Below are 26,266 nucleotides of genomic sequence, written 5' to 3'. Positions count from 1 at the left end.
TGATGAGTTAGGTTTCTGTGAATGACAGTGCTGTTGTTTCTTATTCACTCATAATTCTTTAACACAATTAAGAGCTGCTAGGCTGTAATTGTCAAATGTTGACTCTCCGACTGAGGTTAGGGCAAAAAAAAAAATCAGCGGAATCAAAAGTGAATGCCAGAGAAAAATAAGCATTTCTTATTTTCTAACTATTCCTCTTCCAATATTCAGGTCATCCAAACTCACAACAGCTGCATGAAGGCAGCTTCTGGATGTCCCCAAGTACTGTTGTGAATATCTAGTTCATAATTCATATGTTTTAGAATACAACATTTCAGTTTTAGGAATTAAAATGGTAAATGTAGGATAAATGGAAACATCTGATTAAGAAACTGGCATTCATCTCAAATGAATGCAATTTAAACAAGCTTGGAGTTAATTACAGTTAAATGCTAACCTATGTTTATTTTCAAACAATGGATGACCCATTTCTGGACTTCTTCGTAGAGCCAGGGTGTTTATGATTATACCCATAAAAGTTAGCAATTCCGGAGAAGCCAATTACATCTATTAGAAACATAAATTATTCACATAGGTTACAGAATCAAAGAGTTGTTTTTTTTCCTTATTTCAAGGATGTGGGCATCACTGGGTAGGGTGGCATTTTTATTGCCCATTCCCATTTGCCCTTGGGAAGGTGCTGGTGAGCTGCCTTCTTGAACCGCTGCAGTCCATGTCATGTAGGTACACCCACAGAGCTGTTAGAAAGGGAGTTCCAGGATGTTGACCCAACAGCAGTGAATGAAAGGCAATATATTTCCAAGTCAGGCTGGTGAGTGGCTAGGAGGGAAACTTGCAGTAGGCAGTGTTCTCATGCATCTGCTGTCCTTGCCCTTCTAGGTGGTAGAGGTCATGGGCTTGGCAGGTCTTCAAAGAATTATGGGGATTGCTGCAATGCATTCTGTAGATGGTACACACTTCTGCCACTGAGAATTATGGTGGAGGGAGTGGATGTTAGAGGTGGAGGATGGGTACCAATGCTTTGCCCTGAATGGTGTCAAGCTTCTTGAGTTGTTGATGGAACTGCACTCATCCAGGCAAGTGGAGAATATTCCATCACACTCCTGACTTGTGCCTTGTAGATGATGGACAGGCTTTGGGGAGTTAGGAAGAGAGTTACTAGCTGTAGAATTCCTAGACTCTGACCTGCTCTTGCAGCCAATGTATTTATAAGGCTGGTCCAGTTGAGTTTCTGGTCAGTGGTAACCCCAGGCTGTTGATAGTGGGGGGGATTCAGCAATGGTAATGCCATTGAACATCATGGTGAAATGGTTTGATTCTCTCATCATCACCTGGCACTTGTGTGGCATAAATACCACTTGCCACTTATCATCCCAAACATAATGTTGCTCAGATCTTGCTGCAAATGGGCACAGGCTGCTTCAATTATATAAAAGAGGCACAAATGGTACTGAGCATTGTGCAATCATCAGCAACATTCCCACTTCTGCCCTTATGATGGAGAGCAGATCATTGGTGTATTGTCATGAAGCTGTTAATGTATAATATATTGTTGGAATTTTTTGTTTAAATAGAAGTTTAGCCTGTGGGTATGTCATAATTGAATTAAAGCCAGTTGGTCTGGGTGCTTTGATGTATATTAGTTTTGAGATGTAAGAGAGATAGAGTGTATTTGCATTTTGTTGAAGGATAGTGAAATCTGGCACCTAGCTAACAGAGGCCAAGCAATGTTTATATTACTAATAAAATTGGTATTATAAAAGGAGTTTTACTGTTAGAAGAGGTGGAGTTCAAAGGGGCTGCTGATACAATGAGAATCTACATTCAAAGAGATGTGCTGGGTATAACACATAGCAGCTTTGTGTGTGCAGAGCAGAGGCAATGCAAAATCAAAGCCTGTAAGCCTACCACTGTGTCTGCAAAGGAACCAAAGTGAAAGGAACCTCACTTTGAATTCAAGGTGAAAATGCTTTGCCTGGTGCCTGTTTAAAGTCTATGGGTTGCTGTTGCCTTAATGGGGATTAGTTTGGGAATTTGTTAAAGATTATGATAGTAGTAATTTGTGGCCATGTATATATTTAACTTGTGAAAATTAACAAATGTCTCATGTAGTTTGATATAAAAACCTCTCGAGAACTGGTGGCTTTATGCCTGAATTCAGAGTTGCATCTCAAACATACCAAGTGAAAATTATAGGTTATGACAGTTGTTTAAAGTTTCCCTCTGGTATTTTTAAACAACTCAGCTTTACCAACTGCTGTGTCATAACATGAAGCACCTTAAGATGGTTAGGCCTAGGACACATCTCCACAATTGTAAAACAGTCTCTATGTATCCAAACCTTTCAGAATTTTAACCTATATTGGGCCACCCTTCAGCCTTCTCATTTCAAGAGAAGGGACACAACCTGTTCATCCTTTCCCTGATAAGTACAAGCTTGCTGTTCTGGTATCATGCTTGTAAATCTAATTGCATCCCTCCTGTGCCTCGTTGTCTTTATAGAATATGGTGACAGGACTGCAAACAATACTTCCAGTGTGATCTAAACAAGGTCCAATACAAGTTTAGTAGCTTGGCCTAAATAGCCAAGTGGTTATGGTACTGGGCTTGTAACCCCAAGATCAAGAGTTCAAATCTCACAATGGCAAACTATGAAACAATGTAACTTCATCTGAAACAGATGGAAACGTGTTTGTACTCAAAAGAGTTACAAGTTTAGTTTAACTTTTTTACTTTTCAATTATTTCTCTCTAGAAATAAACTCTAGTGCTTGCATGGTTTGCTTTGGTTATGACCTAATTGACCTAAGCTGCAACTTGAAGTGATTTGTGCATTTGACTGCCCAGACCCCTTTACTCCATTGCATCTTGCAGGAGTTCCACAGGTAAGTAGAATAGGTGGGGGAGTAGTGGTATTCCATTTTATTGACCCGAAAGCAAAGACAAGATGGAAACATGAAAGATCTTATATTTGGAAGGATTGGAGTTTCAAAGAGGTGTGAAAACAATGGAATCTGGTGAAAAGAGAAAAAGGTATTTTAGAGTTACTGTGGAGAGCTTTAGGTGGCTGTTTTGAGCTGGAGTTGAGGGATGTAGCAGCTGGAGCTGTAGGCTAGGAGAGGATGCAGTTTGAATCAACTATCCAGTCAAGCCAGCAAAGTCTTAGGCTGCAAGAAGCAGTTTAATTCTGAAGTCTGGATTTTCACAGCAGAGTGGAAGAGTTACAGGTCATGTGGTTACACCTTTATTGAAGCTACAGCAGTTTGCCTTGAGTAATATTACTGGATTTTTTAAAATAGTTAAACATCTATAAGGGAGTGTTGCCTGAAGGTGTTTACTTGCAGCTTAACCAAATAGAGTGCCTTTTTGGGGAAATGTTTTATAAGACTAAGTTTAACTGTGTATCCATAATCTTGTGTGCTTATGTTTTCTTTTATTCTTGTTAATGAAATGTTTACTTTGAATTTTTAAAATCCCATTAAATGTTACTGGACTTCTTATTGCTGAGACCAATTTGGCCTGTAAGCGAAGTTTCCCTCTGGGATTTGGTTTGCATAGCAATTAACGTCGTCTGTGGTCATAGCTGACTATGCCTTCCAATTTGGCTTTGTCTGCAAATTTAGAAACTCTTAATTCCTTTGACGCCTAAGTTGAAGTCAGCTATAAATTGCAACATTAGTCCCAGCATAGATCCTTAGAGAATGCAATTTCCCACTTTCTATCACACTGAATAGCTACCCTGGACCTCTACTCATTCTTGCTTTCAGTCAGCCAACTATCCCCCTGAATTTTCACGCTCTGATCTTTCTGGATGCACAAATTCCACTGCTCTCTAAAGCCTTCAGCGTCAGAAGGTTACACCCTCTTTCAACTTTAAGAGAGCAATTTAAAAAGGTCATAAAAAGACAGACAGGCATCATAATCCCTCTTGATGAACTGTTATACTTATTAGGTCCATCCTCAATAGTGAAATTCCCTGGCAAAATAACATAGCCTTCGCCCTCCTACACTCTCCCCACTCATGCCTTTTGACTGCAATAGAGTACAATCCTCTTCCCAACAAACATGGTCAATATCTGTGGGACACATGCTGATTCACAGATTCCAACTAGAGCCCAGGCAGTCTAGAGCCCATTCCTGGAAGCCCACAAAACCCAGGCCAGGAAAGTCAGTGACACACCACAAAGTACAATGACCACTTCATGTTTTACAGAAAGTGATATTTTTTGACCCCTACAACACCTATCATCATGCAAGTAAGATAGTCATTAGCCCTGTCACAGTTAAATCACAGGAACCATTGGCAAATTACCCAATCCCAAAGATAGTAAACTGTTCTCAGTTTCTATACAGACCAAACTATCCCAAAGCATTTTAGTATCCACTCATACTCAATCCTCTGACAAGCTGTACAGTGATAAAGAACTGCCATTTCCTCTCCCTACTCCCCTCAACCAGCATGAGGAAGGTATTAAATTCTAAATGTGCCCAAATTAACGACATAAATGCTTTGCTGGAGAATCCATATTTGAAAAGAAAAACAAGCTAAACATACGTACAAAACTCAGTTCACCACTTTGATTTCAGCATCAGTTATTATTTGACATCATTAACAAAACTTTGTTTAAGAAAATAGCTCAACAAAACAGACACGTGGAAAATGACAGTGCTGCTATTGCAGATGTCAGCAATGGGTAAAACATTTGACTGGAATTTAAGGTCAGCAGCGAAGGGATGGTATTTGCTGCCGACCTTGAAGAAATCTACTCAAGGATCTAGCAGGCTCTGCTGTGGCATCAATTTGCCCTATTAATACATCAATTTCATTCTGATCTCATCTATAGGGGATCTCTGGTGTCCAAAAACTGTGACATCACCAAGCAGGCTGAGCAGCCCAGCCAATTGAAGGTTTCTCACACACAAACCAGGAAGGAAAGAAACAGAGATTATCATTTGCTTCTTAGTCATTTTACAGAAAGTGAAATGAAGGTTGGGAGGCAGGGGAATACACAGGGCTGGATTTTCCCCTCCGAGGCAGGAATCATGAGCCGGGAGATTTCTTGACATCATGATCCTGCCTTCTACCCAGCAGAGTCCCCCTATGCTATATTCATGTCAGGGTGGCAAGAACAGGCTGGAGTTGGGGCCACTGCCTCCTAAAGCAAGCCTGAGGTGGGATTGGAGGTGGGCAGATGCCAAGGTGGACATGTTAGAAGGCCCGCCTCTATTTGCTGGGACATCCACCCAGATCTCTATGGGTATAGGCACCCCAGCCTTCACCCCTCACTCCCCACCAACGCCCTCCCCCACCCACCCCCCACCTCCATAAACACCCCCCCACCCCCCCCCCCCCCCCTTCCCCCGTCCCATCCCCCCACTGTAGCCTGTGGGGGAGCTGGCATCACAGACAGCAATTCCTGGATTTCTGCACTTAACTACGTATATGCAGAAGTCACATGTTGCTGTCAATTTTACACAGTAATTGTCCTGAACACCAACCGTATCTAATGGTAAACTTCAGGCATTACTTTTGCCATCTAGTTCAGGAACAACCCGACAACGAATACAAGCACGGTGTAGTTAGATATAATCTGCCAATGGTCCCTGCAATTTGTTTGTGTCAAGTATACACCAATTTCTATTAATTAGCACCTTTAAATGTAATAAAACGTCCCAAAGTTTCACAGGACATTTTGAAACAAAATTTGACCCTGACGCGCATAAGCAGATGACCAAAAGCTTGGTTAAAGAGGTAGGCTTTAAGGAGTGTCTTAAAGGACGAAAGTGACGTAAAGAAGCAGAGAGGTGTAGGGAGGGAATACCAGAGCTTACATCCCAGGCATCTGAAGGCATGACCAACAATGGCGGAGCAATTAAAATCAGTGATACTCACATGGCCAGAATTAGGGCAATGCAGATATCTTGGAGGGTTGTAGGGCTTGAGAAGATCACAGAGATAGTTGGGGTGGTGAGGGCAAGTGAGGTCATGGAGGGATTTGAAAATAAGGTTGCAAACTTTAATTTCAAGACATTGCTTGACTGGAATCCAATGTAGATTAGTGCATATGAGGATGATAGGGGAACTAGTCTTGACTTAAGACATGGATAACCTCAAGTTTACAGACGGTTGAACATGGGAGCTTGGAATAGTCAAGTCTAGAGGTAACAAATGCATGAATGAGGCTTTCAGCAACAGATAGATAGATAGAGGCAATGGCCAGAAATTTCCCCCTGTCCGGGGGTGGGGGGGCTTGCGCACAAACCCAATCAGGTCGGTGCCACCATTTTGCATGGGCAGGCCTTGTCATGACGTGCACCCGGAAGCTCACTCCCTTTGTGTGTGTGTGGGTTGGGGGGGGGAGGGAGAGAGAGAGAGAGATTTTCCCTGAGTGATTTCCTGCACTCTTTCGCGCATGTGTACGAAGGAGCACAGAGATCTTCTCGAAACACGCAAGTGCCTCAGGGAGATTTGTTCAAGTTAGGGAAATTTGAATAAAGGTGGGTAAAAAAATCTAAGGACATGTCCCCTCGTGTGAAACCATCACATGAGCTGGGACATGTCCATTATTTATTTCAAAAAGTTTTATTTAAATAATAAACCCTTCATGAAATCTCATCCCACCCATGGATGAGGTTTCATGAAAAATGCAAAGGCCGCCTGGGCTCCTCACCTGCCCGCCAACCTTAAGGTTGGATGGGCAGCACAGTTAATTACTTTAATTACTTTTTAAACAGGCCTTAATAGGCCTTTGACAGTTCGGTGGGCACGCAGCTGACTCCACTGCGTGCCTGCCAAACTGAATATCTGAATGACGCATGGTGACGTCACCGCGAGTCAATTTGTGTGTCACCGAGCCCAGACAGGAGAATGTTACCCAATGTTATGAAGGAAATAGGCGGTCTTAGTGATAGCAGAAATTAAGCTGGAAGCTTAGTTTGGGATCAATTGTAACACCAAGGCTGCGAACAAACTGGCTTAATCTCAAGACTGTTGCCAGAAAGGTGGATGAAGTTAGTAGCTAGGGAACCGAAAATTATGGCTTCAGTCTTCAGCAGGAAATTGCTGCTCATCAAATGCTGGATATCAGATAAGCAGTCAGAGTTTAGCAACAGCGGCGGGGTTAAAAGAGGTGTTCGTGAGGTAGAGCTGGGTGTGGTCAGCGTACATGTGAAAACTAATGCAGAGCTTTCAGATGATGTCACCAAGGAGCAGCATATGGATAAGGAGGATGATAGATCCTTGGGGAGCACCAGAGATAACGGTGCTGGAGCAGGAAGAGAAGCCATTGCAAGTGATTCTCTGGCTATGATTAGACAGATAAGAATAGAACCAGCTGAGAGTAGCCCCACCCAGCTGGATGATAATGGTGAGGCGTTAGAGGATGATGTGTGGTCAACTTTGTCAAAAGTTGCAGATAAGTTGAGAGAAAAAAAGTTGCCTTTGTCACAGTCGTATAGATACCAGGAATGTTACAAATATAGTGACGGCCTTGTATGGTTCAGTTGATGCTCTGCTGTTATCCAGGCCCCCGACCTGCAAGCCCACCACCCCCGGTTGGTAAAATTCAGCCACATTAGTGCAAATGATGAGGCAGTGTTTTCCTTAATTGTATTTAGTCAGCATGCACCCACACATATATGAGTAGATAAAATTCTCAAATGGCACCAAACCACAGAAAGCAGTGCATAGCTAGAGGTACATCTTAGTGGCTTTTCTTGCTTCACCTGCTTAGCTCTAAGAAAACAACATGTCTGGCTGGGAAGTGGGAAAGTGGTATAAAGCCTTGCCCAATAGCTGACCAAATCAAACGAAATTTTGACTGGCACAAAACACCATTATCTTTGAAGCTTATATTGCCTTTCTCTGCTACACCATACATCTTAACCAAATAGATATTACAATTGAGCTATGTGTCAGTCAGACCATACAGTGAAGTTTTTAAAAAGATTGTCAAATGTTTCTGATATCCACAGTGCTAACAGTCAGATAAGAACAATATTGTCCATACAGACAGACACAGGGTGGCTGAGAAAGATAATTAAATTCAGTATCTAAATCTAGATTAATAAACTTCCCAATTGTAAGCATTAAGATTAGTTTATAATGAAAGGCATGCTAGGGATGGGTTGGTCATACTGAGTCATGGATTGAGTTTCTTAGCAAATAGGGAGGGGTGCAACACATCAAATGCTACTTGGTAACAAGTTGCTTATGCTTGCTACCCATTCAAGTTAATATTTGCAGCATACTATATTGGTCTTGTGAGTAGAAACATGTGGCTGAAAATAAGAACCTGGCCTGAAGACATTATTCAACAATCAGGAACTACAACCCTCTTGAACTTCCTATCGATCTTCACATTTCTTTTTACCAGCCAGTTAATTTCTACTTTCATTATTCACTTTTTTTATTCCTTCATGAGATGTGGGCGTTGCTGGTAAGATCAGCATTTGTTGCCCACCCCAACTGCCTTTGAACTGAGGGGTTTGCTACGCCATTTCAGAGGGCAGTTAAGGATCAACCACATTGCTGTGGGTCTGGTGTCACGTGTAGGCCAGACCAGATAAAGACAGCAGATTTCCTTCCCTAAAAGCATTACTGAACTAGATGGGTTATTACAACAATGATAGTTTCTGTTGAAGAGTCATACGGACTTGAAACGTTAACTGTGTTCCTCTTTGCAGATGCTGTCAGACCTGCTGAATTTTTCCAAGTATTTTTGTTTTTGTTTTGGATTTCCAGCATCCACAGTTTTTTGCTTTTATCTTAATGATAGTTTCGTGGTCACTATTAGAGACACCAGCTTTCAATTCCAGATTTTATTAATTGAATTTAAATTACACCAGCTGCCATGGTGAGATTTGAACACATGTCCCCAAAATATTAGTTTGGGCCTCTGGGTTACCAGTCCAATGGTATTACCACTACACCACCATCTCCCACATACAAAAATCGTTTCATTTTTATTTTCTGCCCAAGGCTTCTTCAACAGCACCTTCCAAACCCACAGCTTTCTGTATTAAGCAGAATATGGGCAGCATCTCCACCACCTCGATTGGGATATTGCATTGAAAGGTGTTCCCCAGGACCAAGGAGGTCAATAGTATTCAGTTATCAGGATATAGAAACATGAACAAATTGCTGGTCATAAAAGATTAATTGGATTGCAAAGAGTTTTAGATAAATAAAATAAATCAAAATGGCACATATTTAGTGTGATGCTGTGGGCAACATGCTAAGCTTTTCAAATAACATACAATGTGACCATGTAGAAGTGAGAAAAATCGTCAAGACGTGCATTGGATTTACTGGGACAAGAGTGGAACCAAGTTAAGGCAATGCAAAATGGAGAGGCAGCGAAGAATAGAGTGATCAACTGCAAAGCAGGACAAGAGATAGCGCACTGTCATCAAAGTACATTAACGTTTTCTGCAACACCAGTTACCCCTCAAGGACCTTTTTAAAAAAAACATTGCAAATCTTCATACTAAATTAATGAGTGCAAGCCATAATGTAACGGATGTACAAAGCCTATGGTGTTTCAAGTGCCAAAACAAGAATTTTTTTTTAATGTTGTAGGCACAGTCAGAGTGGACCTGATATTGATGAACCAAGCGACAGTTTCTTTAACTAAGGCCAAAATTTTTGCCATGATGGAGAGGCTCTCGGTTATTGTGAACATCATGGAAATGGCTGAAATTTCTTAAGTCCAGCACCCACATTTCCAGCATTTCCTATCTTCAGGAGTTTGGGGAGTGTGTGTGTGTGTGTGTGGGGGGGGTGGTGCAGGAGTTCACCCATGTGCCATTTAAATCACTGGCTGCCTCCACTGAAGTGGGATATCGGAAGGTCAGGAGTGCGAAACCAAGTGTGTGCAGATAAGAACAGGTAAGAAGAGATCTGAACTTGGTGGATGTGTTTGGATAACCAGAGTGTCCCTTTGGAGATGTAAGGTACCCCTTTGGATAGGGTCCCAGGACCCCTTTGGTATAGGGAAAGCACCTTCGGGATCGTTAAAAGTGAACAGGATTATGTATTTTTTCTGCACAAACTCACTAGAACTGTCCAGCTGTCAAGGAAGTGGCAAAGCCATCAAGAAAGTGTCTAAGGATCCTCAGTGAGATAGCACGGAGGGGATAAGGGCAAAGGGTTGGGGGGCGGGGGAGAGGGAGGGAGCTGGCATAGGGGTCTGAGGGGTCATGGGTGGGAGGTGGTGGAGGGGTATGGGTTAGCATGGATGGGGCAGTGTGTGTGGGGATGGGCAGGGGAAGGGGGTGTGAGGGCTGGAGAGCTGTGTTTACTTAAAAGTTTACTTAAATAGTGCTGGAGCACAGAGTCGGGCCTTCTGCCCAGCCCACCTCCACACTCATTCCAGGGTAGCCCACTTAGGCTCATCTTTCAGCCTGCCACCACCTCCCTCCCGGTGGATTGAAAATCCGACCTGCAGGCAGACATTGGGTTCACCAAGCCGGAAAATCTCCCAACTCTGCGCACACAACCCAGGGATGAAAATCTGGGCTCAACAGTTTGCAATGGTGATTAAATTGATTTTTTTTTTTTAAATCTTACAGCAAGAATGGTATTACCACAGCAATTGTAGCAGATTGCTTTCTTCACAAGAAAACGTATTAGCACTAAGCAATTCTGGAAGGCAGTTTAACAGCAAGGTGTTAAAGGGCTTGTGCAATACACTTTTGTGATGTGCCCATTTTAAATAAAAAAATTTAAATCAAAATCCTGGCAGTTAAACCCAATTTCTTAGACAAGCTGGAACTTGGGAGGCATTCGTGCCATTGCTGCATTTCACTCAAGTCAGGAAAATAATCCAGCATCATTTTAATATTGCACAACAAACCATTTTGGGCCATCCCAGAGATCTGGACTGGGAAAGTAGTTTCTTCTACAACCTACATAAGAATATAAGAAATAGGAGCAGGGGTAGGTTATTCAGCCCTTCAAGCCTGCTCCACCAATGAGATCATGGCTGTTCCAACAGCATTTTCCTGCACTATCTCCGTATCCCTTGATGTTTTTAATATGTAGAAATCTATCGACCGGGTCTTGAGCATACTCGATGACTGAGCCTTCACAGCCCTCTGGGGCAGAGGATTCTAAAGATTCGCCATCCTCCAAGTGAGGAAATTACTCCTTATCTCAGTCCTAAATGGCCTGCCCCTTCTTCTGAGCCTGTTTCCACTGGTTCTAAACACCCCAGCTAGGAGAAAACATCCTTCCCGCATCTACTCTACCCTGTCAAGCCCTGTGAGAATTTTGTATGTTTGAATCAGATCACCTCTCATTCTTTTAAACTTCAGAGAATAAAAGCCCAGTCAATTTAATCATCCATCACAGGACAACTCCTCCACCCCAGGAATTAATTTAGTGAACTTTCGTTGCACTCCCTCCATGGAAAGTATATCTTTCCTTACATCCATGAGAACTCCAGCAGACATTCCACTGGATAAGTGACCTGTTCTTGTGCACCAATTGGTGATGCTTCCCAATCCCAGTCATACACCATCATACAGAGCTGCCACTCAGGCTGATTGTTTCAGATCCAGCAGCAAAGAACTCTGAAAATATGATGTTGTCTGGACTTTCTACAGGTTCATCAGTCCAGGTCTCCCTTTGCAGTAGTGCAATAGGGAAAGCCACGAGTAGTTCTTTCATATGTGTCCTGACCAGTCCTCAAATATTTGGGAGATAAGTCAAGAGAAATAAATACAATGGCAAACAGGGCTTCTTGAAAGCAAAATCTGGAGCAGGAGCCAATACAGCACTAGCCCAAAGTAGCAGATTTCAGTTACTACCCAATGGAGATCAGCTAACATGCCAGATACGAGGGGGTCAAACCCAGGACCCTCTAGTCACTGTGCCTCAGTGCATCCCAGGCACCTGCTTCTATACACTCAACCATTAGAGAACCGATCACTCCTGAATTTAGACTATTTAAGAAGAGTACATTTGAACTTAGAAAGCTCTTGTCTTACCATCCTGAATTTTCCAGCAAGTTGCGGAGAATTGCTTGTGGTACTGAGCAGTTGTAGTAGCCCATTCCGATGTAAGACCTCCAGATCTTATTCTTGCTTGCAATCTTGTGTAGGCTGGCAAGGATTTCATTTTCACCTAAGGGGAAAAAGAAACAAAAAAGTCGCATCTACTCATCTCACTTTAAAAAAGTTACAAACTAGTCAAGTTAAATTACCACAAATTGGGAAGGAAGGAAAATCAAAAAAAAAACGCTGGTAAATTGTGGTCTAGTGCACATTCGCAATTTATTTTGCAAAACAATATTGATTTTATCTCCCCTTCCCCTTGAATGATGGCTTCAATTCACGTCACATTTATCACCAAAAGTAACAGCGCTCGATAAAATGGACAACATTTTCAAATTTGAAATATTGACAAGGTTAGTACTAGTTCGTTTGTTAGCTATCCCACCATAGCTAGTTGATGTAATTATCACCAAGTCTTGGTGAACTACAAAATTCCCATAGCTCGATATTAAGATGACCAGTTACAGTCTTTGGCTCCCACAGCTCCCTTGCGATCATTTTCATCCCCTTCCCTGCCACTCGGGCATAACATGCCTATGTTGACACCAAGTTGGCTTTTAAACCCACCAGTTTCAGAGTGTCGTTAAGGGTCAAACACATTGCTGTGGAACTACAGTCATGTGCACACTAGACAGTGTAAGGGTGGCAGATTTCCTTTGTTGAAGGACACATGTGTGATGAACACATTCAACTGCAGCAGTTACTACGCAAATATATCAAGGAGTAGTTTTAAGCAAAAGTTAACGTATTAAAACACTGCCTAACTGAGCTGGTTTATTGCAGAATGTGCATTCAGCAGTGTCCAAATTATTTATTCTTTCATGGAATGTGGCTATTGCTGTCAAGATGAGTATTTGTTGCACAGCCCCAATTGCCCTTGAACTGAGTAGCTTGCTAGGCCATTTCAAAGGGCAGTTAAGAGTCAACCACATTGCTGTTGGTCTGGAATCATATGTAGGCCAGACCAGGTAAGGTTGGTAGATTTCCTTTCCTAATCAGCATTAGTGAACCAGATTTTTAAAAAAATGACAATTGAATATTTTCATGGTCATTATTATCGAGGCTAGCTTTATATTCCAGATTTTATTAACTGAATTTATATTGTACCAGCTGTTGTAGGATTTGAACTCATGCCCTAGAGCATTCCAGATCACTAGTTGAGTGACATTACTGTGACACCAACATCTCCCCATGAAATGAACAAGTGAGCTTGAGTGAAATAGGGGAAATAAACTGCTTACAACTAGTGCAATTTTGCAGACAATTGAAATCCAGATCATAGAATTCTTCTGGAATAACTTGTGGTCAGAAGATGCACATCGTTGCTTCTATCCAGGCGCAGCTCACAAACACACAGGTCAGAAAACCTCCATCACAGCAGCTTGCAACACCATTTCAAAGCCAACTTTGTCCAGCCTTTTAAAACAATATTCAACCACTCAAAATATTTTGAAGTCAACGGGCAAGAAATTGGACTTGTTAGCACCTACTGTTTGGGGCTACAAGTGGCCCAAGAGCTCCAAAACTGCATCCACAGCCACTGTGGGGTGATTCACACCGGACAGCATATTGGTACAAGTGATAAGCCAGAAGGATATTAAGCAGGCAGATCATGATATCCAGGCTGATTTGGCATCAGTTGTGCCATTTTAGGGTTCAACATGACAGCTAATGCCCTCTCAACCTCACACAACTGAACATGTGTTCAGCAGCAGGAAGTATCCTCTACCAATGCTTTTTAAAAAAGGGATCGGCAATTACTTACAGGTTAGTGGCTGAAGCTAGTGATGCAGTTGGTAAGGATATGACGACATTTGAAGAAGTCCACCACACAATCAACTAGCAAGACAGCGCACAGTATTTTGGTGGAGCATTTCCTAGGCACTTGCCTCTTTTGTTTAGACTTGGAAGTAGTAAGGGAAAAACAAGTTGTAAAGTAAAGCCATCTATGTTGCAGTAACTCTGTCTGTAACCTGGTGACTAGGATCCGTAAATCCTAGAGTGCAGTGGTATCCATGCCAAAATCCATCGAGAGACTTTCATTTCCATCATTTACTTTACAACGGTATGATAATAAATCGAATGATTCAATGATATAATTTAAGTAGTTATTGTGATTCATGAGACAAAATTACTACCAGTTCCATTGAAATGTTCTGAATTAGCACAGTTATTTAAAAAGCTATAACTAATGTTTGCTAATACTGTCCCAGATCGGTCTTCCTCCATCTGATTTTGAGCAACCTCCTTTAATCCCAATCATCCCGGCCTGCTCCCCTTTCTTCTTTATACAATTTAATTTCCAAGATGCCCCACCATTTAAGCCTTTGTTTCTGAAATTTCCAGAGCAGTCATCAAGTTGCACCCTGAAAGATTCACGTTATGTCAAAAACATCAACTTCACAGCCTCTTATTTACAATGGCATGTGCCAGGCTATCTTCCCTGGACATTCAAAAGCTTTTTCCACCTTCAAAAATCAACAGCCTGGGGATCACTACTGACCAGAAACTCAACAGGACCAGCTACAAAAGTACTATGGTTACAAGAGCAGGTCAGAGACAGGGTACTCTGCAGTGAGTAACTCACCTCACAACTCCACTGTGTACAAGGCACAAATCAGACTGTGATGGAACACTTCACTTTCCTGAATGTGTACAGCTCCAGCAACACTCCAGTAGCTCAACACCATCCAAGACAAAGCAGCTCGCTTTAGTCGACACTCCATCCACCATCAGAAACATTCACTCCCTCCACACAAGTGCAACATGGCCACAGTGTGTACCATTTAGAAGATGTACCACAGCAACTCAAGGCTTTTTCGACAGTACCTTCCAAAACATGATCTGCCAACTAGATGAACAATGGCCCTCCAAGTTACACACTATTCTGGCTTAGAAATATATTGAGGTTCCTTCATTGGTGCCAATTCAAAAAATCCCTACCCAACAGCACCTTCATGGGTTCCCCTGCAGTCCATGGCCCCAGCCCCGAACCCTCCCTCAGAAGCCAGTGCCCCGCAACCTGAGTTGCCTTGCAGAAATGCCCTGTGTCCTTTAGCACAGCGTGGAGGGGGTTTCCTGTACGGGCTGCTGCTGCACACCCTTCACTTCCTTGTCCTCGCCCACTGCCCAGACATGCCCTACGAGGGTGCCCTCCCACTTTCCATCAGGGTCCTGGGATGGAGGGTGCTGCACGCAGCAGCCCTGTACAACTGTAGGATGTGTCAGTTCATAGACTCCCAAGATACCTGCGTCTTTTGTGGCCTTGTGGAGTCCGTGGACCATGCTTATATAGGGTGTTGTAGGCTCCACTCCCTTTTTAGTTATTTAAAAGCCTTTTACAGATGTTCTGTTTGCACTTCAGTCCCACGCTCCTGATCTACGGGCACCCGGTGTGGAGGGGGGCCAGGAGGGAGGACCTCCTTGCGAGCTGGCTCCTGGGCCTGGCCAAGTTGGCCATTAACAGGTCCAGGCAGCGGGTGATCAAGGGAGTCGTCCAACCTGACTGTCTGCCCCTCTTCTGCGGCTACATTCACGGCTGGGGGTCCCTGGAGAGGGAGCATGCGGTGTCTACCAGCACTGTCAAGGCCTTCCGTGCTCGGTGGGTATCATGGGGACTGGGATGTTTTATTGACCCTCAAATCACATTTTGGTTTAATGTTGTAAGTTTTCTTTAAGTTTTGTCTTTGTTTTTGCAGTTTCCCTAATTTAGGGGCTGCTTTTACTTTGTCCCTTATTTTGTTAATTTAGTTTATTTGGTTGACTCAAGAGTTAAAACCCCCTCAGGTTGTGTACACCAAAGAATGGCAGTAATAGTTGGAGACTTCAACTACTCCAATACCAAATCGAGATACGAAGTGTCAAGGACATAGAATGCACAAAATTCTTGAACTGCTTTCAAGAAAACTTTTTCAGCCAGTACGTAATAAGCCTAATGAGAGGGAGCACAATTCTAGACTTAGGGCAGAATCATCCCAGATTTGCACCATGGAGTAACAGGTAGGAAAAAGAATGTTTTACCTGCCAGCCACAATGGTGGCTTTTCAAGCCATATCGTCCCAATCCCACCTCATTAATCATGCATTCCCGGGAAACATGTCATTTCGCTGGTGGACAACCTCCAAATCGTCACCTCCTTATGCTAAGTGCCAAATTTAAAGTACAGCCATGCATACACACTTGTCAATGCTTCCAGCCCAGGACTGCTGCACAGAAGACATGGGCCTGAAAGGCAAGACTACAACTCCCAGATTCAGTGATGCATCTCTGGAACGCCTTCTAGACACTGTTGATGCCTACTGCAATGTCCTCTACCCCCGCTCTAACCGCAGGAGGCCCATCAGTGTCACCACTCCAGCTTGGGAGGCAGTGGCAGTGGTGGTCAGTGCCAAAGCTGCACAGAAGAAGAGGATCCAGTCCAGAAAGAGAGTGAATGATCTCATCTGTGCTGCCAGGGTAAGGCAACCATCTCATCACTCTAAACACTCACTCAAAGGCCCATCACATATTCACTGGCATCTCACTCACCGACAGCTCAAGGGATATCACCACTCATTATCTCACACATCCTCATCTCCATCTGGCCTCATCTCCTCTGGAGACTGCCTCCTCAACCCTCACCCTCTTGAGGTCACTTGCCCGGATCAACATGTGTCCCCACACACAGACACTGGGATAACCCCCACCCCTCCCACTTCTCCAGTACAGCCCTTGCCCTGCAGCTTCTTCCCTTGTTTGAGGCCACTTCTCCCCCTTTCCCAAGGAAACCATAGCCCTGCAACCGTTGAAAAGCCACCCCCGCCTTACGGCTGGTCTCGCAAGTGCAGACCTGCCCATGAGCCGCCCTAAAAGCGAAGAGGTGTTGCCTGTGAAGCCGGGTGCTGATAACTGAGTGCTGCCCAAAGCAAGGTCGGCAAACAAAATGCGAAGTCCCGAACAAAGTGCAGCTCGCCAGGTACACATCACTTATGTACAGTTGTAAAACACATCAGTGTGCAATCATGCCACGTGCCTGGATGATCCAGCGTGGGGAGTTGATTCCAGTGAGCTAGGCTTATAATGATATGCAGATTTATTACAACGAAGTTCCAATGTGCAGTGGCGGGAAACACAGCTCGCCGTCAATGGGTGAAGTGGACGATTGCAACTGGTTTCACAACGTCTGAACAAAGGTCATACGGATTTGACACTTTAACTGTTTCTCTCTCCACAGATTGTGAGACCTGCGTTTTTCCAGCATTTTCTGTTTTTGTTTCAGATTTCCAGCATCTGCAGTATTTTACTTTTGTCTGAAAAGGATTTTTGGCCTTCCTGCCATATTGTCCACTCCTGCCCATGCTGACACCTAAGGCCAGCGGGCACAGAAAATTCCACCCTTAGTCTTAGGAAAAGAAGCTGGACAAGCGGATGAAGTAGCAGTGGGTGATCATTTTGGAGATAGTGACCATAATACAGTTAGATTTAGAATCATTATGAAAAAGAGCAAAGATAAAACAGGAGTAAAAGTGTGAAATTGGGAGAAGACAAAATTTTACAAAGCAGAGAGGTAAACTGGCAAAAATGTGGACTGGATACACAAAGGAAAAACGGTGTCAAATCAGTGGGATGTATTCAAAAGTGAGATTCTACAGGCAATGCAGACACATCCCCACAAAAGAAAAAAAGGGTGGTACTGCCAAATCTAGAGCCACCTTGTTATCCAGAAGCATACAGGGTAAGAAAGCATAAAAAAGAAAGCTTACGATAGTCATAAAAAGCTTAATACCGTAGCAAGCCTAGAGGAGTAAAGAAAGTACAGGGGTGGCATAAAGGAAGTCAGGAAAGCAAAGAGGATAAGAAAAAATATTGGCAGGTGAAAGCAAAGAAAACCCAAAGATGTTTTACCAATACATTTAAGAGCAAGAGAATAACCAAGGAAGGGTAGGCCTTATGAGAGATGTACATGGTAACTTGCAAGTTGAAGATGTGGGCAGGGTTCTCAATGAGTATTTTGACTGTCTTCACTATGGAGAGGGATGATACAGATGTTCTAGTTAAGGAGGAGGAGTGTGAAATATTAGATACAATAAGCACTGGAGGGACTGGCATCCTTGACGGTAGATAACTCACCAGGGCTAGATTATTATATACCAGATTGATAAAGAAAGCCAGGGAGGAAATAGCAGATGTGCTTGAGGATCATTTTCCAATCCTCACTAGATATAGGGAAGGTACCACAGGATTGGACATTGTACCGATATTTAAAAGGGTGCAAGGCATAGGCCAGAAAAATTATAGGCCAGCCAGTATGACTTCAGTGGTGGGCAAATTATTGGAATCACTTCTGAGAGTCAGGATGAACTGTCACTTAGAAAGGCACAGATTGATCAGGATAGTCAGCATGGTTTTGTTAGGGGAAGATCATGTCTTACAAACTTAATAGAATTTTTTGAGAAAGTAACAAGGAGGACTGATGAGGGTAGTCCCACATGGCAGACTGATCAGGAAAGTAAAGCCCATGGGATACAGAGGAAGGGGAGAGTTGGATCCAAAATTGGCTCAGCAACAGGAAACAAAAGGGTAATGGTCAATGAATGTTTTTGCAAATTGAAAACATTTTCCAGTGGCATTTTTTCCAGTGGCATTTCACAGGGCTCAGTGTTGGAGCCCTTGCTGTTTGTTGTATATGTTAATGTTTAGGACTTAAATGCAGGAGGCATGATTGGAAAATTTTCAAATGACACAAAAATTGGCTTTGTACTTGATAAAGAAGAGGATAGCTGTTGTCTCCAGAAAGATATCAATGATTTGGTTGAGTGGGCAGAAAATGGCAAATGTAATTCAATCGGGAAAAGTGTGAGGTAATGCATTTGGGGAGGGCAAACAAAGCCTGGGAATACTCAATAAACGGGAGGATATTGAGAGGGGTTGCAGAAGGGTGAAACCTTGAGTGCATATCCAGGGGGCCCTGAAGGTGCCAGCACAGGTGGATAAGGTGGTAAAGAAAGCATATGGAATGCTTTCTGCTTTCCTTTATTGGGCAAATTATTGAATACAAAAGTAAGGATATAATGACAGAAGTGTATAAAATGCTGGTTAGGCCACAGCTGGAATTTTGGACAGTTCTGGTTGTCACATTACAGGATGGACATAATTCCACGGGAGAGAATGCAGAGGAGATTTACAAGAATGTTGCCACAGCTGAAAAATTGCAGCTATGGAGGAAACATTGGATAAGCTAGGGTTGTTTTCCTTAGAACAGGAGGAGGCTGAAGGGTGACCTAATTGGAGGTGTAGAAAATTATGACGAGCCCAGATAGGATAGACAGGAAAGACCCATTTCCCCTGGCTGAGGGGTCACTTACCAGGGGTCATGGATTGAAGGTGATTGGTCGGAGGATTAGAGGGAACATGAGGAAAAATCTTTTCCATTCAGAGGGTGGTGGGCATCTGGAATTCACTGCCCAAGTTGATGGTTGAGGCTGAAACGCTCAGCTCATTTAAACGGTACCTGGATCTGCACCTGAAGTACTGTAGCCTGCAAGGCTATGGACCAGGTGCTGGAAGGTGGGGTTAAAAATGAGCAGCCAGTTTTTTTCTTTTCCTGCTTTTGGCCAGCACAGATACAATGGGCTGAGTGGCCTCTTTCTGCACTGTAACTTTTGTGGTTCTCTGAGTTTAAATGTATATTGTAAATATATGCAATTTCAAGTGTAGTGAAGCACCTCAGGGTATTGTGCACTCTTGAAAGAAACTGAATTGTATTGCAAGACAATTCAACGTTAAATTTGAACTGATTAGTGATGTACTTCTACAAATTTAAGTAAAGAACTTTTTTTTTCAAAAAAGATACAAGAGGGTGGCTCAGCATTACCTTCTCCAATACAACTAGGGATGGGCAATAAATGCTGGCTTTGACATAGACATCCACATCCCCCAAGTTAATACTCCAGGACTCTAATTTGAAGGCCAAACCTGAAGCTAAACATTCTTACTGGCACCACCTGCTCCACTCCAATCAACAACTGCAAAACTAGCATTTTTGTGGTTTTGTTATGGCCACATTTTTCTGATCAGCATATGAATATTGCTGGATAGCTCATTTCCCCTCCTTTATAAAAAGTAAAAGATGCTAAGATCAGAATGATAGCTGAACTAACTGCAGTTCACCACAGCCATCCACAAATCACAATCCTGTTTACAGGAAATTCCCACATTACTACAGATTCCGCACAAGATTCCTACTCAAAGCCTCCTATGCACAGGGATGTTGCTTTAACCTAGAACATAGTTGGCAGCTGCGAGTAAAGCGCTGAATCTGAAGTTTACCGTTCTAGAGGTGAGGTAGGACACCAAAGACAGTCAAATTTTAATTTAAATGAAAGGCTATGGCTCTACACCAATATATGTCTCCCGTAAGTATCCAAAAACAAGTCACTTCAGGAGATAGCCAGTTCAGATTCAGGTCTGCAACCCATTTCAATTGCCATTTTATTCTGTTACATGCATGTCGTGACAAAGCAACATCATACTGAACGCATTTATTTGGTACACAACTAGAAACCACTTCAAAAATTTGAACTGGTCCAGTGTGACTTAAAGAGCTGCTTCTGAGCTCTCTAAAGCTGGCAAAGAACGTGCAAGTTTTGCTGCACTTTGTAATGTTTTCTTATTACAAGAGAGACAAGACCATCTCTGGTCACTTGTAGCTTTCTGCAGTCCTATTACACTTCCTTCTACATCTGACTGTGAGGGGGGACTCTTCCAAGTCACACATTTCCAACTCTCTAGCCTTTGGGCCTTCATTCGCTACGAATCACACCCTCAGTCACACCTCACCAACGCTTTTAATGCCCGTGTTTCTAGTAAAACACTTGTCCTCTCCCAACCTGGTCATTCTTCCTGGCATGATCCCCCAAGTCCAAGGAACGCAGACTTCAACGTTTTTGGCAAACAACTGATTTGACCATTGTGCTGTGTGATTCAGCCTTATGTTGGCAATATCAGGCGTTACTCTCTTCTCCCTAAAATGTTCACAATTCTAGAATCACCCTGGAATGGAAATGGAACTCTTTCCTCCATTTTCAGTGCATCCTTATGCTCCTCCTATTCTAACTCACACCAAGTCCAGTTCACACATCATCCATGTGCTTGCTGTGCTGCATTGGCTTCTTGTCCAACACCTCAAACTCTCATCCTTGTGTTCAAATCCTTCAGGATTATGCATTCCTTCAGGTTTTGGCCTCTTGTGCATCCCAGATTCCTTTTTCCTCACCTGGTTCCTTTAACCCCACAATTGGCAGTCATGTCTTCAACTGTCTACACCTTAAGCTCTGGTATTCATTCCCTAAATTTTTGTATTCCTTCCTCCCTCTCTACAGTCCCAATATCTCTCATGTTGCTTAATGTCAGATTTTGTTCACTAATGCTCCTGTCAAGTGCCTTGGGGCTAACAATGTTTTAACAATGCAATTGCTGTAGTGAATACTAGGATGACCACAAGCATTCCTAGTTCATATGTGGGTTTTAAGTTATGTTTGAGAACATTTTCCTTCAAAACAACACAATTAGTTGTATCCTATATTGCCTCCAACAGTTTTTATTTCAGCAGCAGCACCCACTGATCTTGAACTACTCTTCCTTGTCAATACAGAGTACATTCAAGATTCTTTTGTTTGGCAGGCCATCCTATACCACTGAACAGAATGGCTGCAGACATCTTTAGTGTGCAAGACAGACATGGGATAATGAACTTTAAATGATTTAATCTGCTAGTTATTAAGGATAGGGCCATAGAATATATGTTTAGAAAAATCTAAATCCACTGAAGAATGCTTCAACAACAAAAAAACTGATGCAGACAAACATTGCTAAGCAGCTGCTTATTCAGCATAGGCGAACAATCTAGTTTTTGTTCCTAAATCAGTATTGCACAATGTAATTTGACAGAGCTTGTAGCCTGATTGAACAAAGGCCAAGGTTCAACAATCTCACAAAAAAAAAGCACTTGCAACATTACTGCACCATTCAGAAGTTTGCCACATACAGATTGATCTCCCTCCCCACATTAAACCGCGCAGGTATTTTAAAGAAAATTATCACTTTAGCAAAGTGGCCACAAAAATCTCTTCACTTACACATGCACCAGGAACACAAACACAAATAGTTGGAAGGCCAACTCACAGCTACCCAAAACTTTCGGGATATTGTAGAATTTTAACACCCAATTTATTCTACAGCTCAGGCAAGGCTCTCAAACTGTGCATTTTACATAGCGTAAGGTTGGATGAAAGTGCTGCAATGAAGGCAAATTCAGCTTTCTACCTGTTTCTTCACATTTCTAATGAACTGAGAAGAGTGTCAAGAAATTAGAAATTTACTTGCAGTTTGCAAGGGATGATTTTTCTGTGGTTCTTGCAAAGATCTTGAGATGCAGTAAGGTGGGGTGGGGGTGGTGAGAGAAAACAGGATAAAGACAGCTACTAGACTCCTTATACAGGGTCCAAAAATCCAAAAGGACCAGAAAACCAGCTACATTCAAAGCTGGCACCCTGGGTAGCAATTGGAATAAAACCCTTTTATTCTTTATTTTTCATATTTTATTGTATACCCAAAATCTATTAACCCCCAAATCCAGCAGACATCTGATCCCAAACTTCCTGGATACAGGGTCCGGTACCTGTAATAAAATCAATGCAAAGACATCAAGCAGCAGATGATTAAGGCAGGCTGGATATGGGGGCCCAAGAAGGATTCAAACTCTCATATTCTGGGACATGGAGTCAATGCTGCTGGAAAGTATGGCAACATGGACCACATTAGGGGTGGGACACCAGCACTTCAGAGACACATTTAATTAAAAAAGACAACAAAGCAATAATTATGACAACAGTTGCCAAAGGTGAGGCCTCCAGTTTCCTGATGCTAGCGGCAGGTCAAATGCCTAGAGGTAGGCAGCCAGCAGGTCTACAGATGCTCACCATCTGCGCAGGTGGGGGGAAATACAGCAAAGACCACCCTGTAGAGGGGTTTACCTTATACTGCAGCAGGCGCAACTGTGAAGCTGGAAGGCCTCCAATTGGCCTTCCAGCTTCGAGCACCCACCTGCCACCATTAATTAAACAGGGAACCATGCCAATTAATGGTTTGCCCATGTAAATCTGAACTTTCATCAGCTGTGGTGTTGGAGGCCTCAGGAGGAGCATTTCTTTTTTTTTCCATTCACGGGATGTGGGCTTGGCTGGCTGGGCCAGCATTTATTGCCCATCCCTAGTTGCCCTTGAGAAGGTGGTGGTAAGCTGCCTTCTTGAACCGTTGCAATCCATGTGGTGTAGGTACACCCACAGTGCTGTTAGGAAGGGGGTTCCAGGATTTTGACCCAGCCACAGTGAAGGAATGGAGCTATATTTCCAAGTCAGGATGGTGAGTGACTTGGAGGGAAACTGCCAGGTGGTGGTCCCATCTGCTACCCTTGTCCTTCAAGATGGTAGTGGTTGTGGGTTTGGAAGGTGCTGTCTAAGGAACTGGTGAATTCCTGCAATGCATCTTACAGATGGTACACACTGCTGCTACTGTGTTGGTGGTGGAGGGAGTAAATGTTTGTGGATGGGATGCCAATCAAGCAGGCTGCTTTGTCCTGGATAGTGTCAATCTTTGAGTGTTGTGGCAGCTACACTCATCCAGGCAAGTGGGGAGTATTCCATCACACTCCTGACTTGTACTTTGTAGATGGCAGACAGGCTATGGTCAGCACTTCTGACTGAAGGTAGCTGTAAATGCTTCAAGCTTGCACCTTATATTCACATGCTGGGCTTCGCCATCATTCAGGACAGGGATTTTCCATTCATGGAGCCTGCTCCTCCCTCAGGTACTGGAAACAGAGCCACAGGCTGCAGCCAGCTCATGGGGAGATAATGCACCACAATCAGAGAATGCCCTTGGACAGCTGTTTCAGTGTTATGGCAAGGACTGAAACTAGACTGGAAAATTTAAAACTTGACCTAGTTCATCATCAGCAAAGGGTCAAGAGAAATGTTGCTGCTAAAATAAAATTACAATTAAAGATATATAAACAAACCCACGTTTAAGACATATGCATTGAGCTAGAGGAGTCCTTTGTTTTCCAACCACAGGAAACAACTGGTTACAATCCGAATGTAAAACTGAAAAGAATTAATAAAACCAGTGCCTGAAATACCCACTAAAAGTTTTCCTGGCAGAGGTATGAGGGAAGGGTGACTTTAAAAAAAAGAAATGCCACTTCACTTAGAGCTGATCGGTTAAAATCCATAGTCAAAGAACCTGAAGGCAACTGCATGGGTCTTGTCCAGCACCATGTTTGCACCAACTTGTCTTACACCCTGATAATCAAGATTGGGACCTTCATAATTTCCCAGTGGTGGCATGTGCAGTCAAGCATGGGTTGATTGTATGCATCCGTCTTGAAACTCCAGGCTCCAGCTAGCTTGTTACATACACATTTCCTCCCTTGCTTCCATTTAGAGAAAAAGTGGAATCAAACTGTATCACCATCTACATTGTGCATCAACAAATGGAGATGGAAGAATGTCTACCCAAGGCAGATACTGAATGTTTAGATTCATGTTCATGAATACTCAGCTCACTAATGAGCTGAGGGTTTGATCCCTGGAGGAGGTGGTGGGACTGGAGGCAGACCCAAGTGTAAAACTGGACATAGGTATGCCATTGCCACCTCACATTGATTTTTGAAAAGGTTTCAGAGCCTGGGTGCCAGCAAGCCACCCAACCTCAGGAAACTTGTGCATGGAAATGAGGTAATTAACAGCCACTTAAAGGGCTAAAAGCAATTTTTGTTCTCAGGCATTGGGGCCAAGAAGGGATCATGATAATGGGCCCCAAGGAAGAGGTAGCAGCGCACCTGGGAGCCAATCATGGGACCAGAACTATTTATCATCAGTGAATTAATGGGTAATAGTTCAGAGAGCTGCTCAGGCAGAGGCACACAGTGGCCAGTGAGTGTGCAATGGTTGCACAGAAATAACTCTGTAGGTATTGGAGTACCTGGGAGCTTCTGACCTTATGATGGAAGGAAGGTCATTGAAGTGGGAATGTTCGCTGATGACTGCGCAATGTTCAGAACAATTCATGACTCCTCAGATAGTGAAGTAGTTCATGTCCATATGCAGCAAGACCTGAACAACATTCAGGCTTGGGCTGACAAGTGGCAAGTAACATTCACACCAAACAAGTGCCAGGCAATGACCAACTCCACAAGAGAGAATCTAACAATTTCCCCTTCACATTCAATTGCATTCCCATCACTGAATCCCCCAAAATCAACATTCTAGGGGTTTCCATTAACCAGAAACTGAACTGGATTAGCCATTTAAAATACTACAAGTGCAGGTCAGTGGATAGGAATTCTGCGGTGAGTAACTCACTCCTGACTCCCCAAAGTCTGTCCACCACCTAACAAGGCACAGGTCAGGAGTGTATTGGAATACTCTCCACTTGCCTGGATGAGTGCAGCTCCAACAACACAAACTCAGCACCAACCAAGACAAAACAGCCCACTTGTTTGGCACAACAACCACCACCTTAAACATTCACTCCATCCACCGACACATAGTAATTACAGTGGATAGCTGTTTTTTTTAAGCTATCAAGCTGTAGACATGGCTGTATAGCCGTTAAGCTGGAGATGGCTAGAGCTGTCCAAGATGTCGAGAAGTCTTGGGCTGCAACAAGCGGTTTTATTCAGAAGTGGATGCTATTGCAAAGCGGAAGAGGGTAAAAGTTAAGAGGTACACCTTTATTGAAGCTACAGCAGTTTGTCTTCTGTGATGTTACTGGATTTTTCATATTTAATCATCTATAAACTGGTGCTGTCTGGAAGATGTTTATTTGTGGGTTTGACCAAGTAGAGTGTTTTGGGGAAATGTTTTGTAAGACTAACTGTAATTGTGTAACTGTAATCTTGTGCATTTAAGTTCTTTTCTTTGTTAATAAAAGTTTTACTTTTTAAAAACCCAAATGTGTTACTGGACCTCTTACTGCTGGGATTGGTACATCATCTTCTTGTTATCAGAATACAAAAACAAAAGGATTGCAGCCCATAAGCTAAGTTTCCCTCTGGGATTTGGTTTGCACTGCAATTAATACCAACTGTGGTTATAACTAGAGAAACAAACAGCTTTTGACAGGACCTTTCCATGGGGAAAGAGTGGGAATCCACTAAGACAATAAATCAG

General features: G+C 43.0%; 1 protein-coding gene across 1 annotated transcript in view; it reads right to left on the bottom strand.

Annotated features, from left to right (window-relative positions):
* gldc (glycine dehydrogenase (decarboxylating)) overlaps positions 1 to 26,266 on the bottom strand; it is a 171,967-nt gene that overhangs the window by 125,252 nt on the left and 20,449 nt on the right. The window contains exon 3 of the mRNA XM_041185541.1: positions 11,991 to 12,126. Coding sequence (XP_041041475.1) covers positions 11,991 to 12,126 — 136 coding nt within the window. The remainder of the gene's footprint in view (positions 1 to 11,990; positions 12,127 to 26,266) is intronic.

This window comes from Carcharodon carcharias, chromosome 4 (genome assembly GCF_017639515.1).
Source record: "Carcharodon carcharias isolate sCarCar2 chromosome 4, sCarCar2.pri, whole genome shotgun sequence".
In the NCBI taxonomy this organism is placed as follows: domain Eukaryota; kingdom Metazoa; phylum Chordata; class Chondrichthyes; order Lamniformes; family Lamnidae; genus Carcharodon; species Carcharodon carcharias.
This window is presented reverse-complemented; position numbering and strand designations above follow the sequence as displayed.